The sequence below is a fragment of the Carlito syrichta genome, unplaced genomic scaffold (assembly GCF_000164805.1).
Source record: "Carlito syrichta isolate Samal-C Ts95f unplaced genomic scaffold, Tarsius_syrichta-2.0.1 Scaffold304275, whole genome shotgun sequence".
NCBI classification, from domain to species: Eukaryota; Metazoa; Chordata; class Mammalia; order Primates; family Tarsiidae; genus Carlito; species Carlito syrichta.
Genome location: NW_007248371.1, coordinates 389,138 through 401,935, shown reverse-complemented (window position 1 = coordinate 401,935; position 12,798 = coordinate 389,138). Strand labels below are relative to the sequence as shown.

The 12,798-nt window shown below is 36.8% G+C and overlaps 1 protein-coding gene across 2 annotated transcripts in view; it reads right to left on the bottom strand.

Annotated features, from left to right (window-relative positions):
- The window catches only part of SLC9B1 (solute carrier family 9 member B1), an 80,189-nt gene that overhangs the window by 10,593 nt on the left and 56,798 nt on the right, over positions 1–12,798 (bottom strand). For both annotated transcript variants that reach the window (XM_008059592.1, XM_008059593.1), the window contains exon 7: positions 6,497–6,672. In XM_008059592.1, coding sequence (XP_008057783.1) covers positions 6,497–6,672 — 176 coding nt within the window. The remainder of the gene's footprint in view (positions 1–6,496; positions 6,673–12,798) is intronic.

The following is a 12,798-nucleotide window of genomic DNA, read 5'->3' as shown; positions in this document are numbered from 1 at the left end:
TATAAAAATAAGTGATTTTAGCACAAAAATAATAAGGTAATAACAACAACATAAAACATTTTATTTCAGAGTCAATCCTAGAAATATCCAAGGGTCAATTGAAATTCCAATATATTTTATATATCCATTCTTGTAGCTCAGTGCAATAAGCAAAAAACAAAAGTAAACCAAAAAAACAACTCAAGTCACAAAAATAATTAGATTCACTAAAATACGTAAGTATATTTTTAGAAATATTTTTCCATTAAAAATAATAGAAACAGAGTGATGCCAGCCAGATGGTGGAATGCGAAGCCTCAAACATTTAGTCCCCATAGGAAAACCAACTGAACAACAATATATGGCCCAAAAGCCCTTACGGAACTCCATACACCATAATAAGTTGCAGTACTATAGGCAAGTGCCAAGCCAAGAACAGCGAAACTGAACAAATAAGAAAAGCTATTGCATTATACTCACGATGACCCTTCCCAAAAACTGATACTGTCTGTGGACTGGGAGAAAACACCCAACTTGTGGCTTCTCCATTGGGATGGAAAGAGAAAACTGGAACATTTTGGGAAGGTTGCCTGAGGCACTGGTCTCAGTTTCACCTGACTTCCAACCTGGGGTTGAGATGCCTGCGGGTCAGCACTGAGAACAAAGGAGAGGTCAGGGTCATGGTGTAACACCAGATACTCTGTAGTACTACAGATAGACACAAGATGGAGCAAGAGCTCTAGAAAAAAGAAACTGGCAAACCTCTTATTGGGATATCGAATGTATAAACCCAAAGATGCATCCCCAGAAAAGGTTTGAGAAGTCCCCAGAATCTTTTTGCCAGGGTGAATGATGAAGGTTTTCTGTATGAAGTTGGCTGATAAAAACTGGGAGAGATGGCAATTCTTTCAACAGCCCAAACTCCCTCCGACACACACACACACACACACACACACACACACACACACACACACACACACACACAAATACAAGGCATAAGAAGAAACAGTGAAACCTAAAGATAAAATTAAAGGAGCAAAATAATCTCCAGAAACCAACCCTAAGGAAGTAGAGCTCTATAAAGTACCTGACAAATAATTCAAAATAACTGTTTTAAAGAAGAAATGGACAACTAAATGAAATCAGGAACTAAGCATGAACAAAATGAAAACATCAACAAAGGGACAGAAAAAAATATATGTATGAGAACCATACAGAAACTCTGGAGTTAAAGAATACAACAATTAAATTTAAAAATTCACTAAAGGGTTTAACTGCAGAAGAAGGAATCTGTGACATTTAAGATAGGTCATTTGAAAATAGTAGTCAGAAGAGCAAAACGGAAAGTAAATGAGAGCCAGACCAAGGTACACATTATGGAAGCGCTAGGAAGGGAAGAGAAAGATAGAGGGGAAAACAGTCAGTTGAAAAAAATAATGACCCAAAACTTCTCAAATTTGAGGAAGGAAATGATATACAAATTCAAAAATCTAAAAGAACTCCAAGTAGGATAATCCACCAAAGTCCTACAATGAGATATATTTTAACCAAACTATCAAAAGTCAAAGACAAAATCTTGAAAGCAACAAGAGAAAAGCAACTTGTTACATATAAAGGAGCTGCCATAAGATTATCAGTGGAATTCTCAGCAAAACCCTTACAGGCCAGAAGGACATAGTATGACATATTCAAAGTGCTGGAAGAAAAAAACTGCCATCCAAGAACAGTATATCCAGTAAAGCGCTCCCTCAAAAATGAAGGACAAAGACTTTCACAGATAAATAAAAACTCAGGGATTTTATCACCACTAGATCTACCTTACAGAAAATTTTAAATGGAATCCTTCAAGAGGAAATGAAAGCACATTAAATAGCAACACAAAAGCATTCAAGATATAAAATTCTCTGGTAAAGGTAAATATATAGGTGAACACAGAACCCTCTATTACTGTAGTGGTGGTGAGTAAATAATTTTTAAAACAAGTATAAAATTTAAAAGATAAAGGCATAAGATTACTTCATTAAATTATGTGAATGAATAAACAATATAAAATGATTTAACTTGTGACACATATCAAAGTGAGATGATATAAAGAAGTAGAGTTTTGTATGTGATTGAAGTTAAGTTGTTATTGGTTTAAAATAGAATGTTGCGTTCTTAATGCAATTCCATAGTAACCACAAAGAAAAAAACTATAGAAGATGCATGAATAAAAATGAGAAAGGAATCAAAGCATGTCTCTACAAAAAGCAATGAAACACAAAAGAAAGCAGCAATAGAGGAAAAGAGGGACAAGACATCCAGAAAACAATTAACAAAATGACAATAGCAAGTCCTTCCCTATTAGTAATTACTTTAAATGTAAATAAATTAATTCCTGAATCAAAAGACATAGATTCACTAAATCGATAAAAAGTAAAATCCAAATATATGCTGTTTGTGACTCACTTTAGGTCTGAAAACACAAGGGCTGAAAGTGAAAGAATGGAAAAAGGTATTTCATGCGAAGGGTAAAACTAAAAGAGAGCAAGGATGACCATACTTAGACAAAATAGCCTGTAAGTCAAATACTGTCACAAGAGACAAGGACATTGTGACAAAAGAGCCATTGACAAGGCAGATATAACAATTATAAAAATACATGCACCTCTCGGTGGCTCAGCCTGTAATCCCGTGCCTTTGGGAGGCTGAGGTGAGTGAATTGCCTGAGCCCGCGGGTTCGAGACCCGCCTGGGCTGCGAGACCTCATCTCTACAATTAATCAAAAAATCAGCCGGGCATGGTGGTGCATGCCTGTAATTCCAGCTACTTGGAAGGCTGAAGCGGTAATATCCCTGGAGCCCAGTAGGCGAGGCTGCGGTGGCCGGGAGCGGCCACTGCACTCCAGTCTGGGTGACAGAGTGAGAAGCCAATTCAAAAAAAAAAAAAATACATGCACCTAACAGAAGAGCACCTAAACATTCAAAGCAAACATTGATAGAAGTGAAGGGAGACACAGACTGTAACACCATAATACTTGAAAACTTCAACCCCCCCCACATTCAATAATAGAACAACCTAACAGAAGATCACTTAGAAAACCAATGACTTGATTTTATAGAACAATTAGACCTAACTGACATATATAGAACACTTCACCCAATAATAGCAAAACACACATTCATTTTAAGTGCATAAAAACTTTCTCCAGGAAAGATGACATGCTAGGCCACAAAGCAAGTCTTAACAAATTAATAAGACTGAACTCATACCAAGTATCTTTTCTGACCAGAATGAAATGAAACTAGAAATCTACAGAAGGAAACAGGAAAAACAATAAATATATGGAAATTAAAATAATACACTCTTAAACAACCAATGGGTCTGTAATGGTTAATATTAGGTGTCAATTTGACTGGAATGAGGGATACCTAGAGGGTTGGTGAAGCGTGTTTCTGGCTATATTTATAAAGGTGGTGTGCCAGAGGAGATTGACACGAGGGTCAGTGGATTGAAAGAGGAAGACTTGCCCTTAATGTAAGCAGGCACCATCCAGTTGGTTGTGGGCATGGCTAGAAAAAAGAAGGCTGAAGAAGAGGGACACTCAGCTTGCTTGGATTTCTATTTGGTGAGCTTTCTCTCCCTTCTGGAGGGGTAGGCCTTTTTTTCTTCTTTCTTTGAACAACAGACTCCAGGTTCTTTGACCTTTGGACACTGGGACTTACAGCAGCTGCCTCTCAGGGCCTCCTAGGCCTTCAGCCTCAGACTGGAGCTTACACCATCAGCTTCCCTGATTTTGAGACTTTCAGCTGGACTCAGCTATGTCACTAGCTTCCCTGGCAGCTCTACTACATGCGTCTCTCATTCTCCAGCTTGTAGATAGCCAGGACATCACCTTTGCAATTATGTGAGCCAATTCCTTCTAATAAATTTGTATATATATATCTCTGATTGGTTCTGTCCCTCTGGAGAATCTTGACCAATACTGTGTCAAAGAAGAGATCACAAGGGAAATTAGAAAATATCTTGAGACAAATAAAAATGGAAACATAACAGACTAAAACTTATGAGATACAGTGAAAGCAATATAAAGAGGGAAGTTTATAACAGTAAATATCTACATTAAAAAAGAAGAAAGATGTCAAATCAACAACCTACGTTTACATCTCAAGGAACTAGAGAAGAAGAATAAACTTAACCCAATGTTAGCAGAAACAAGGACATCATAAAGGCTGAAGCAGAACTAAAAGAGAGATTAGAAAAAAGCCAGTAAAAGCAGTAGTTGTTTGAAAGTTCAACAAAATTGACAAACCCTTAGCCAGACTACCTAAGGAAAAAATAAATATTCAACTTCTTTCAGATATGAAAGAGGAGATATTACAACTGATGCTACAGAAAATAAAAAAGGATTTTAGGAGTTTAGTATGAATAATTACACTGACAAATTGAATAACCTAGGATAAATTAACAAATTTCTAATAACAGAAACCCACTAAGACTGAATCATGAAACAAAAAATCTGTATAGACCTATAACTATTAACTGAATCAGGAATCAAAAGCCTCCTAAAAAAGAAGAGCCCAGGACCAGATGGCTTCACTATAGAATTCTACCAAATATTTAAAGAATTAACATCAATTATTCTCCAACTCTTCTAAAAAATGAAAGAGAAAGTCACATTTTCAAACTCATTTTATGATGCAAGCATTACCCTGTATCAAAGCCAGACAAAGACACTATAAGAAAACAACATACCAGTATCACTGATAAATAAGCAAAATCCTTAATGCAATACTAGCAAATAATTCAACACATGAATAGTATTATATTCATGCACACGAATAGTATTATATACCACAACCAAAGTAAAATTTATTCCTGAGATGCAAAGGGAATACAAATTGATTTTTATATGGGTTCAACATGCAGAAATCACTCAATGAAATGCATCACATTAATAAAATGGACAGAAACAGCATTTGACAAATCTAGTACCCTTTCATGATAAAAACACTCAGCAAACCAGGAACAGAAGCAAATTACCTCCACACGATAAAGGCTATATATGAAAATTCCCACAGCCAACATCATACTTAGTGGTGAAAAACTAAAAGTTTTTTTCTAAGATCAGGAATAAGGTGGCGGGGCTCAGTGGCTCAGCCTGTAATCCCAGCACTTCGGGAGGCCAAGGTGAGTGGATTGGCTGGGTCCACCAGTTTGAGACCCGCCTGGGCAACGTGGCGAGCCCTCATCTCTACAATAAATCAAAAAACTAGCCAGGCGTGGTAGTGTGTGCCTGTAGTTCTGGCTACTCGGAAGGCTGAGGTGTAAGAATCACCAGAGCCCAGCAGGTCGAGGCTGCGGTGGCTGGGAGTGTGCCACTGCACACCAGTCTGGGTGACAGTGAGACTCCAACTCAAAAAAAAAAGGCAAGGTTGCCCACTCTCTCTACTTCTATTCTCATGGTATTGGAATTCCTAGCCAGAGAAACTAGATAAGAAAAAGAAGTAAAAGATATCTAAATTGGAAGAAGAAAGTTAAATGATCTCTCTTCACAGATGGCATGATCTTATATGTAGAAAACCCTAATATTGCCACTAGAAACTGTTAGAATAAACAGAGTTGCAGGATACCAAATCAACATGGAAAAATCTGTTGTTTTTCATACACTAACAGTGAAAAATCAGAAAAGAAAATTAAGGAAACAATCCCACTTTCAATAGCAACAAAAAGAATAAAGGAGAAATAAATGTAACCAAGGTGAAAGAAGTGCACATTGAAAACAAGGGAACATTGCGGAAAAAAATTAAAGGAGAAGGGAGAAGAGTGGGTGATTTACATCAGAGTTCAGAAAGAAACGATTCTTTTCTTCTGGGTGTGACTATTGCAGATTTTATATTTATCATTTCCCTTTTTTTCCTATTTATTTATATTTTCTGATTTTAAGAGAAACTATATTACTTTTCAACTAAAAAAATACTTAGGTGCTTCAATGATACAAAAGACTAAATTGCAAACACTGCAGATAATTAAAGTATTAGAAACATTTCTGCAGTGACATTTAAAACCAGGAATTACCTGGTATAGTAATTTGTCCCAACACTACCAAAAAGGTACATTTCTGTCCCAGCTCTAAGTATTTCAATTATCTTTTAATAGAGTTATTAGGAAGGTAAAAAAGGTACATTTCAAAAATACCTATTAAAATATTAGTAGCACTAATAATACCACTGCTTTAAATATTCTAATGAAAACTGATAAAATTCCCAAGTCATGTAAGCAGGTATATAGTAACAATATGGTTTAACAAATAATTAAAGCATGGGGTTATTAAAATGAAATCATTTGTGTTAAGTGGTGGTTTCTCAAGGTATTGAAATTTATTCCCTGGTCTAGAATGAGCTTTCTATAAAGAATAAAAATATATTAAATTGAAAAGTCTTAATTAATAAATGAAAAAGTAAAGCCAGAAACCCTGATTGAAGAACTAACAAAAATGTCATGAATAATCTGGTGGTGGTTGTATTTTCTTTTTTACCTGAGGAGAAGACTATATTCAAGCATGTATTGAATCCAGTGATAGCCAGGATATCATCCAAGCTGCTAGCAGCTACTAGTAAGGTTGGAATGCCTTTCTCAACACCATATCCAGCTTCTTGCAGAAGCAGCATGGAAGGGACAACAACAGCAGGAGAAACAGCACCTAATACAAAACTGAAAAAAAGACTTTGAAAACCAATTTCAAAATAGCCTTTTAATAAAATAGCATTTATTATATCTTTGACAACAGATATGTAAATGTTTATAACTTTCAAATTTGAGTGAATACCATTTAACGGTGATAAACTTCTCATGCATTCTTTAGTTCTGGTCAAAATTGTACAGACTGTGGTTCAAAATGTTGAACTAAGCAGAGATTGCAGCTTCTCTTTCTATCCCTAAACCTTTGAAATGAAGACGCAAAAGTAACAGGAGGCTGGGCTTGGTGGCTCAGCCTGTAATCCCGCACCTTTGGGAGGCTGAGGTGAGTGGATTGCCTGAGCCGGCGGGTTCGAGACCCGCCTGGGCAGCGAGACCTCATCTCTACAATAAATCAAAAAATCAGTCAGGTGTGGTAGCGCATGACTGTAATTCTGGCCACTTGGAAGGCTGAGGCAGAAGGATCACCGGAGCCCAGCAGGTTGAGGCTGCAGTGGCCGGAGCGGCCACTGCACTCCAGTCTGGGCAACAGAGTGAAACTCTAACTCTAAAAAAAAAAAAAAAAAGTAACAGGAAAATCCGTAACTTAACTAGAAAACAAAAGTGGAATCCTCAACGGACAAGAAATTATGTGTATCTCAGGAAGGTAAGACACAAACAGTTCAGAGTTGAAAAAGGAAAGCATAAGCCAACATGTGTAAGTAAAGATTGCTACAAAAAGATATGGAGTACTTCTAAAGGTGCTCCAAGTCCAGGAATGGCAGTGCTGGGAGCAGGAGAGACTTCTGGATTGACTATTTGGAGTACCACTGTAAGAATGGTCAGACAAATCCTAGCTCTTGACTAAGTCAGTAAGGAACAGAGATGTCTTCCCAAATGAAGGAACAATAAATGTGGGCACCTGAGTTACAAAGGCATATGAGAAAATTTCTGGGGTAGTTGATGACACCCATGAAGAATGGGGAAACTCCTGCTCAGAATTCCTTCTGTTAGCATATCTCATCCAGAACTTTGCCTCATCTCTTTTACATTACCTTTATAAAGGCTAAAGTATATCTTGTGAAAAGATGCTCTTGTTGTCCCCATCAGAACCTATTACCAGGCTGGTGCACATATCTCCCAGCTGCTGCTTTTTAGCTAACTACCAACATCCACAGGTATTAAAGAGCCTTATCCTGTTGACAAGCACCTACCTGGGGATGCTAGAAAGGTTTTGCCTTCCTCCACCCTCCCTCTGGACAGCTTCTGCCGCCACTGACTGATGTGTCTAATCGTTTAGTCCATTTGCCTCTGGTTGTACAACCTTTATGATGCAGTTTATGCTCCAGATTCTCCTGCACACTCAAGAACAGATTTTAAAGTTCTCCAAAAGTACATATTTGCCTAGGTTCATTGTTCCTGAACTTTGCTGCAATTGGTATAATCTGGTGTATGATTTCCCCCATTTTGCTTAACAAATCATTTCCAAATGTAGCATTTAAAACAACAAATATTTGTTATCTCATAACTTCTATGGACCAGGAATCTGAGTATAGCTTAGCTTTATGCATCTGACATAAAATCTCTCATGAAATGGGTGAGAGAAAAATATGCTTCCAAGTTTATTCACACAGCTGTTGTCAGGCTTCAGGTTTTTTGTTTTTTTTTTTTTCCTATGGGGGCTTCTCCACAGCTGGCTTTCCCAGGGACAAGTGATCAAACAGAATGAGAGAGAACATGCAAGAAGGAAAGCCATTCTTCTTATAACCTAATCTTGGAAGTGAGATCCCATCACCTCTGCTGTATTCTATTCATCAGAAGCAAGTCAATTAAGTCTCGCTTACACTTGACAAGAGATTATTACACAAAGATGTAAATATCAGAAAGTGGGGATCACTGGAAGTGATCTCAGAGGTTGCGTACCACCATGTGCTTGGGAATCTTTAAAAAATACTAGTGCCTGATTCCCATTCTGAGACATTCTGATCTAATTGGTGTGAAGTGTGACTTGAGTGTAGGATTTTTTTTTTAAGTCTTAAAAAAAAAACTGGTAAAAATATGTAATATAAAATTTAGCCTTCTAAGCATTTTAAGTGTACAGCTTAGTAGTGTTAACTATACTCATTGTTGTGTAACAGATCTCTAGAATGTTTTCATTTTGTAAAACTGAAGTACTATATCCATAGAACAACTATTCCCTTTGTCTGCCTCCCCCTAGTCCCTGGCAACCATTTTTCTACTTTGTTTCTATGAATTTGACTACTTTAGATACTTTATAGAAGTCAAATTATATAGTATTTGTGCTGCTGTGACTGGCTTATTTCAATCAGCGTAATGTCCTTAAGCTTCATTCATACTGTAGCATGCAACAGGGTTTCTTCTTTTTTTGCAGCTAAATAATGTTCTCTTGTATATCTATACTACATTATCTTTATCCATTCCATTGCTGATGGACATCTGGACCTCTTCTACCCCTGGGCTATGTGAATAATACTGCAACAAACATACGTGTATAAATATCTCTTCAAGATCCAGCTCTCAATTCTTTTGGATATATACCCAGAAATAGAATTGCTGGATTACATAGTAATTCAACTTTAATTTTTGAGAAACCTCCAAAGTGTTTTCCATAGTGTCTGCTCTATTTTGCATTCCCACCAGCAGTGTCCAAAAGTTCCAATTTCTCCACATCCTCACCAACACTTGTTATTTTAGTTTTTAGATAGTGGTCATTCTAATGGGCCTGTGTTGTTATCTCATTGTGGCTTAGATCTGCATTTCCGTAATGATTATAGATGTGCATCTTGGTCATTTGTATATTTTCTTTGCAGAAATGTCTATTCAAGTCTTTTGCCTGATTTTTGTTTGAAGTGTTTGTAGGTTTTTTGTTTGTTTGTTTGTTTGTTATTGAGTTGTGGTTCTTTATATATTCTAGATATTAACTTCTCATCAGATATTTTGCAAATTTTTTCTCCCATTCCAAGGGTTGCCTTTTCACTCTGTTTGTTTCTTTTGCTGTGCAGACATTTTAAAAATTGATGTAGTCTAATTTGTCTATATTTGTGTCTTTGCCTTTGGTGTCATATTGCCAAAGTCGAAGTCATGAAGTTTTCCCCCATCTTCATTCTTTTGCATGTATTCTCACTACTGTTTGTAGACGAGATTATTGTTTTTTGTTGTATGGTCATGGCACTTTTGTCAAAGATAATTTCTCCATACATGTGAGGATTTATTTCTGAGATCTCTATTCCATTCACTTGGGTCTATATATTTGTCTCTATGCCAGTATCATAATTTTGATTATTGCACCTTTGTAGTATGTTTTTATGACGTCCCTTAAGCTCTCTTCACTTTTCTTCCTTATTTTTTCCTTTCTGGTTTGATAATTTCAAATGACCAGTCTTGAAGTTCACTGATTCTTTCTTCTGTTAGATACAACCTGCTGTTGTTCTCATCTAGTGAATTTTTTAATTCAGTTATTGTTTTCTTCAACTTGAGTCTCTGTATAATTTATTTTTTAATAGTTTCTACCTCTTTTTTGATATTCACTTTTTTCATGCATCCTTCTCCTGATGTTGTTTGTCTTGTGTGTTCTCTTTTAGCTCACTGAGTACCATTATGATGATTATTTCTAATTCCTTGTTTAATAATTAATACATTTCCATTTGTTTTGGGTTTAGTCTCTGAAGATTTGTTTCTTCGATCGAGCCATAAATCCCTTTTACTCTGTATGCCTTATCTTTTTTGATTTCTGAGCATTTTGAAAAACAGCTACCTCTCCCAGTCTTTATGACTGTCTTTGTGGAGAAGATTTTTGCCAATCAGCCTAGTTAGAAATTCTGGCAGCCTCTCAAACTTTTCTGGGAATGCATCTTCTCTGGTCTTGTGTGTTTCCTTTAGCTGAAAAGGTTCATCTTTTTCTACTCAGGAGTTCTCCTGGTGTCTCTCTGTGGTACTGCAATCTTTCTGATGCTATAGTAACCTGCTATAGTAACTATTGTTCTCAGTCCCCAGACATCCAAAATGTGTTATTTCCTTTTCCATTAGTGCTCCTAGTCAGTGAGATAGGAACAAGTCTGCTGGATGTCCTTCAAAAAAGCCAGAACATAGGTTTTTATGTTTCACCTTTTTCTTTCCCTCCTAAGGATAAACTGGAAGTTGACAGTATTCTCCCAATTTCTCTGAGCTGTGCCGGGAAGCAAATGAGCTATGGCAGTTAAGTGAATTTGGATTTTTCTACTTGCTCCAATGAAATTCTTCTTGGCTCTGTGCTTGTCTGAGGTGCTGTATTCTCTCAAGCAGTTTCTGGAGTTCTCACAAGGGCAACACTGTCTTTATATCATTGTTAAGTTGGTATCTCCAAGAGTTAAGAAGAGCCTCGGGCTTTCTTTTTCTGCCATCCTGCTGATGTCACACCTCTGAATGCTGGGACTTTCAGAAGCTCACCATAGGATTTTAATGTGTAGCAAAGTTTGGGAACCATTGGCTTTTTCCTCAGGTCTATTTGGCTTCCTTTACTCAGAAGTTTCTAGTGAGAGCCTCAACAAATAACTGACATTAAGAATTCCTAATGTCAACTTTTGCTTCTAGGGAACCTAAGTTTCCTCCTTTAGTAGCAAGACAGGCCTATTCTCTGCAAGAAGGCAATTGCAGATAGCAATCACAAGTTATTAGGAAGTCTCAACTACAAAAACACAAACATCTGTTAAAGTATTACCAAATATTTGGGGAAAGTTAACACTTTGAACTGAAGGACGATGTTCATTAAATGGAAAAATTTACATCTGAGGAAAGAGAAATACCAAAAAGAGAGCAAACAAACATGACCTTAGAATAACTATAGATAATCCTCAGAATCATGAAAATACTGCATCTATCCATAAAATTTTAGCCATTAGTTCTTAGAAATTTAGCAATTAATTGGTGATATGGGCATTGTTGAAGAATGAGTTAGTAAGCTGGAGAATTGAGCAGAAACAATTCCCAGTATGTACTACAAAAGAAAAGCAAATAAAAAGCATAAAGAAAATCTAAGCTGAGAATGGGGGGCTCATATCTGTAATCCCAGTACTTTGGAAGCCTGAGGCAGAAGGACTGCTTGAGCCCAGGAGTTTGAGACCAGCTGAGGCAACATCGCAAGGCCTTGTCACTACAAAAAGTTAACCAGGCATGGTGGCACATGCCTGTAGTCCCAGCTACTCAGGAGGCTGAGGCAGGAGGACTGCCTAAGCCCAGGAGGTCAAGGATGTGGTGAGCTGTGATAGTGCTACTGCACTTCAGCCTGGGCAACACAGTGAGATCCCAATTCAAAGAAATTAAATAAAAAAGAAAAGTGTAAAGAAAAATTTAATAGGCATGGGAAAAGGAAAAGAGGACATAATAAAAGAGAATTGAGAAGGAGAAAATATACTAAAAAATATATTCAATAGCAGGAAAAAAATAGCAATAACAATCTTCTGACTGAAAGATCCCTCCAAATATTGATCAGAACAAGTTATAAAAAGACCCACCTAACTTTATTAAGGAATTTTTGTTAATTTAGCTAGAAAAATGTCCTACCTTTTAAAGATGCATATTGAAGAATACAGGGAGAAATATCACGATGTCTGTGATATACTATAAGATTCTTTAGGAGCATTAAGTCTGAGCTAAGAGAATTTGGGTATTCATTATATCATTCTGTCTACTATTCTAATTAAAAATTTTCACTAAGAAAGAAGGCCTGTCTGAGACTTCTTTTCAAACTTTAATGTGCAAACAAATCACATAAGGATCTTGTTAAACTGCAGATTTTGATTCAAAAGGTCTGGAGTGAGGCCCAAGATTCTGCGTTTTCAATGTGCTTTAGGTGATAGTAATGTTGCTGTTCAAAGAACACATATCGTTTACCAAGAAACACTTGATCAAAAAAATTCAGAAAGTCAAACTTCCAAAGAGAAAGAAATAGATGACCTAAAACATGAATTAAAAATTACATTGATAACAGATTTATCAAGGGCAAAATTAATGCAAAGAGATAACAGCAATAGTTTCAAAGTATTGAAGTAAAATAATTTTAGGCCGGGATCAGTGGCTCAGCCTATAATCCCAGCACTTTGGGAGGCCGAGGTGAGTGAATTGCCTGAGCCTGCGGGTTTGAGACTCGCCGGGCAACTTGGTGAG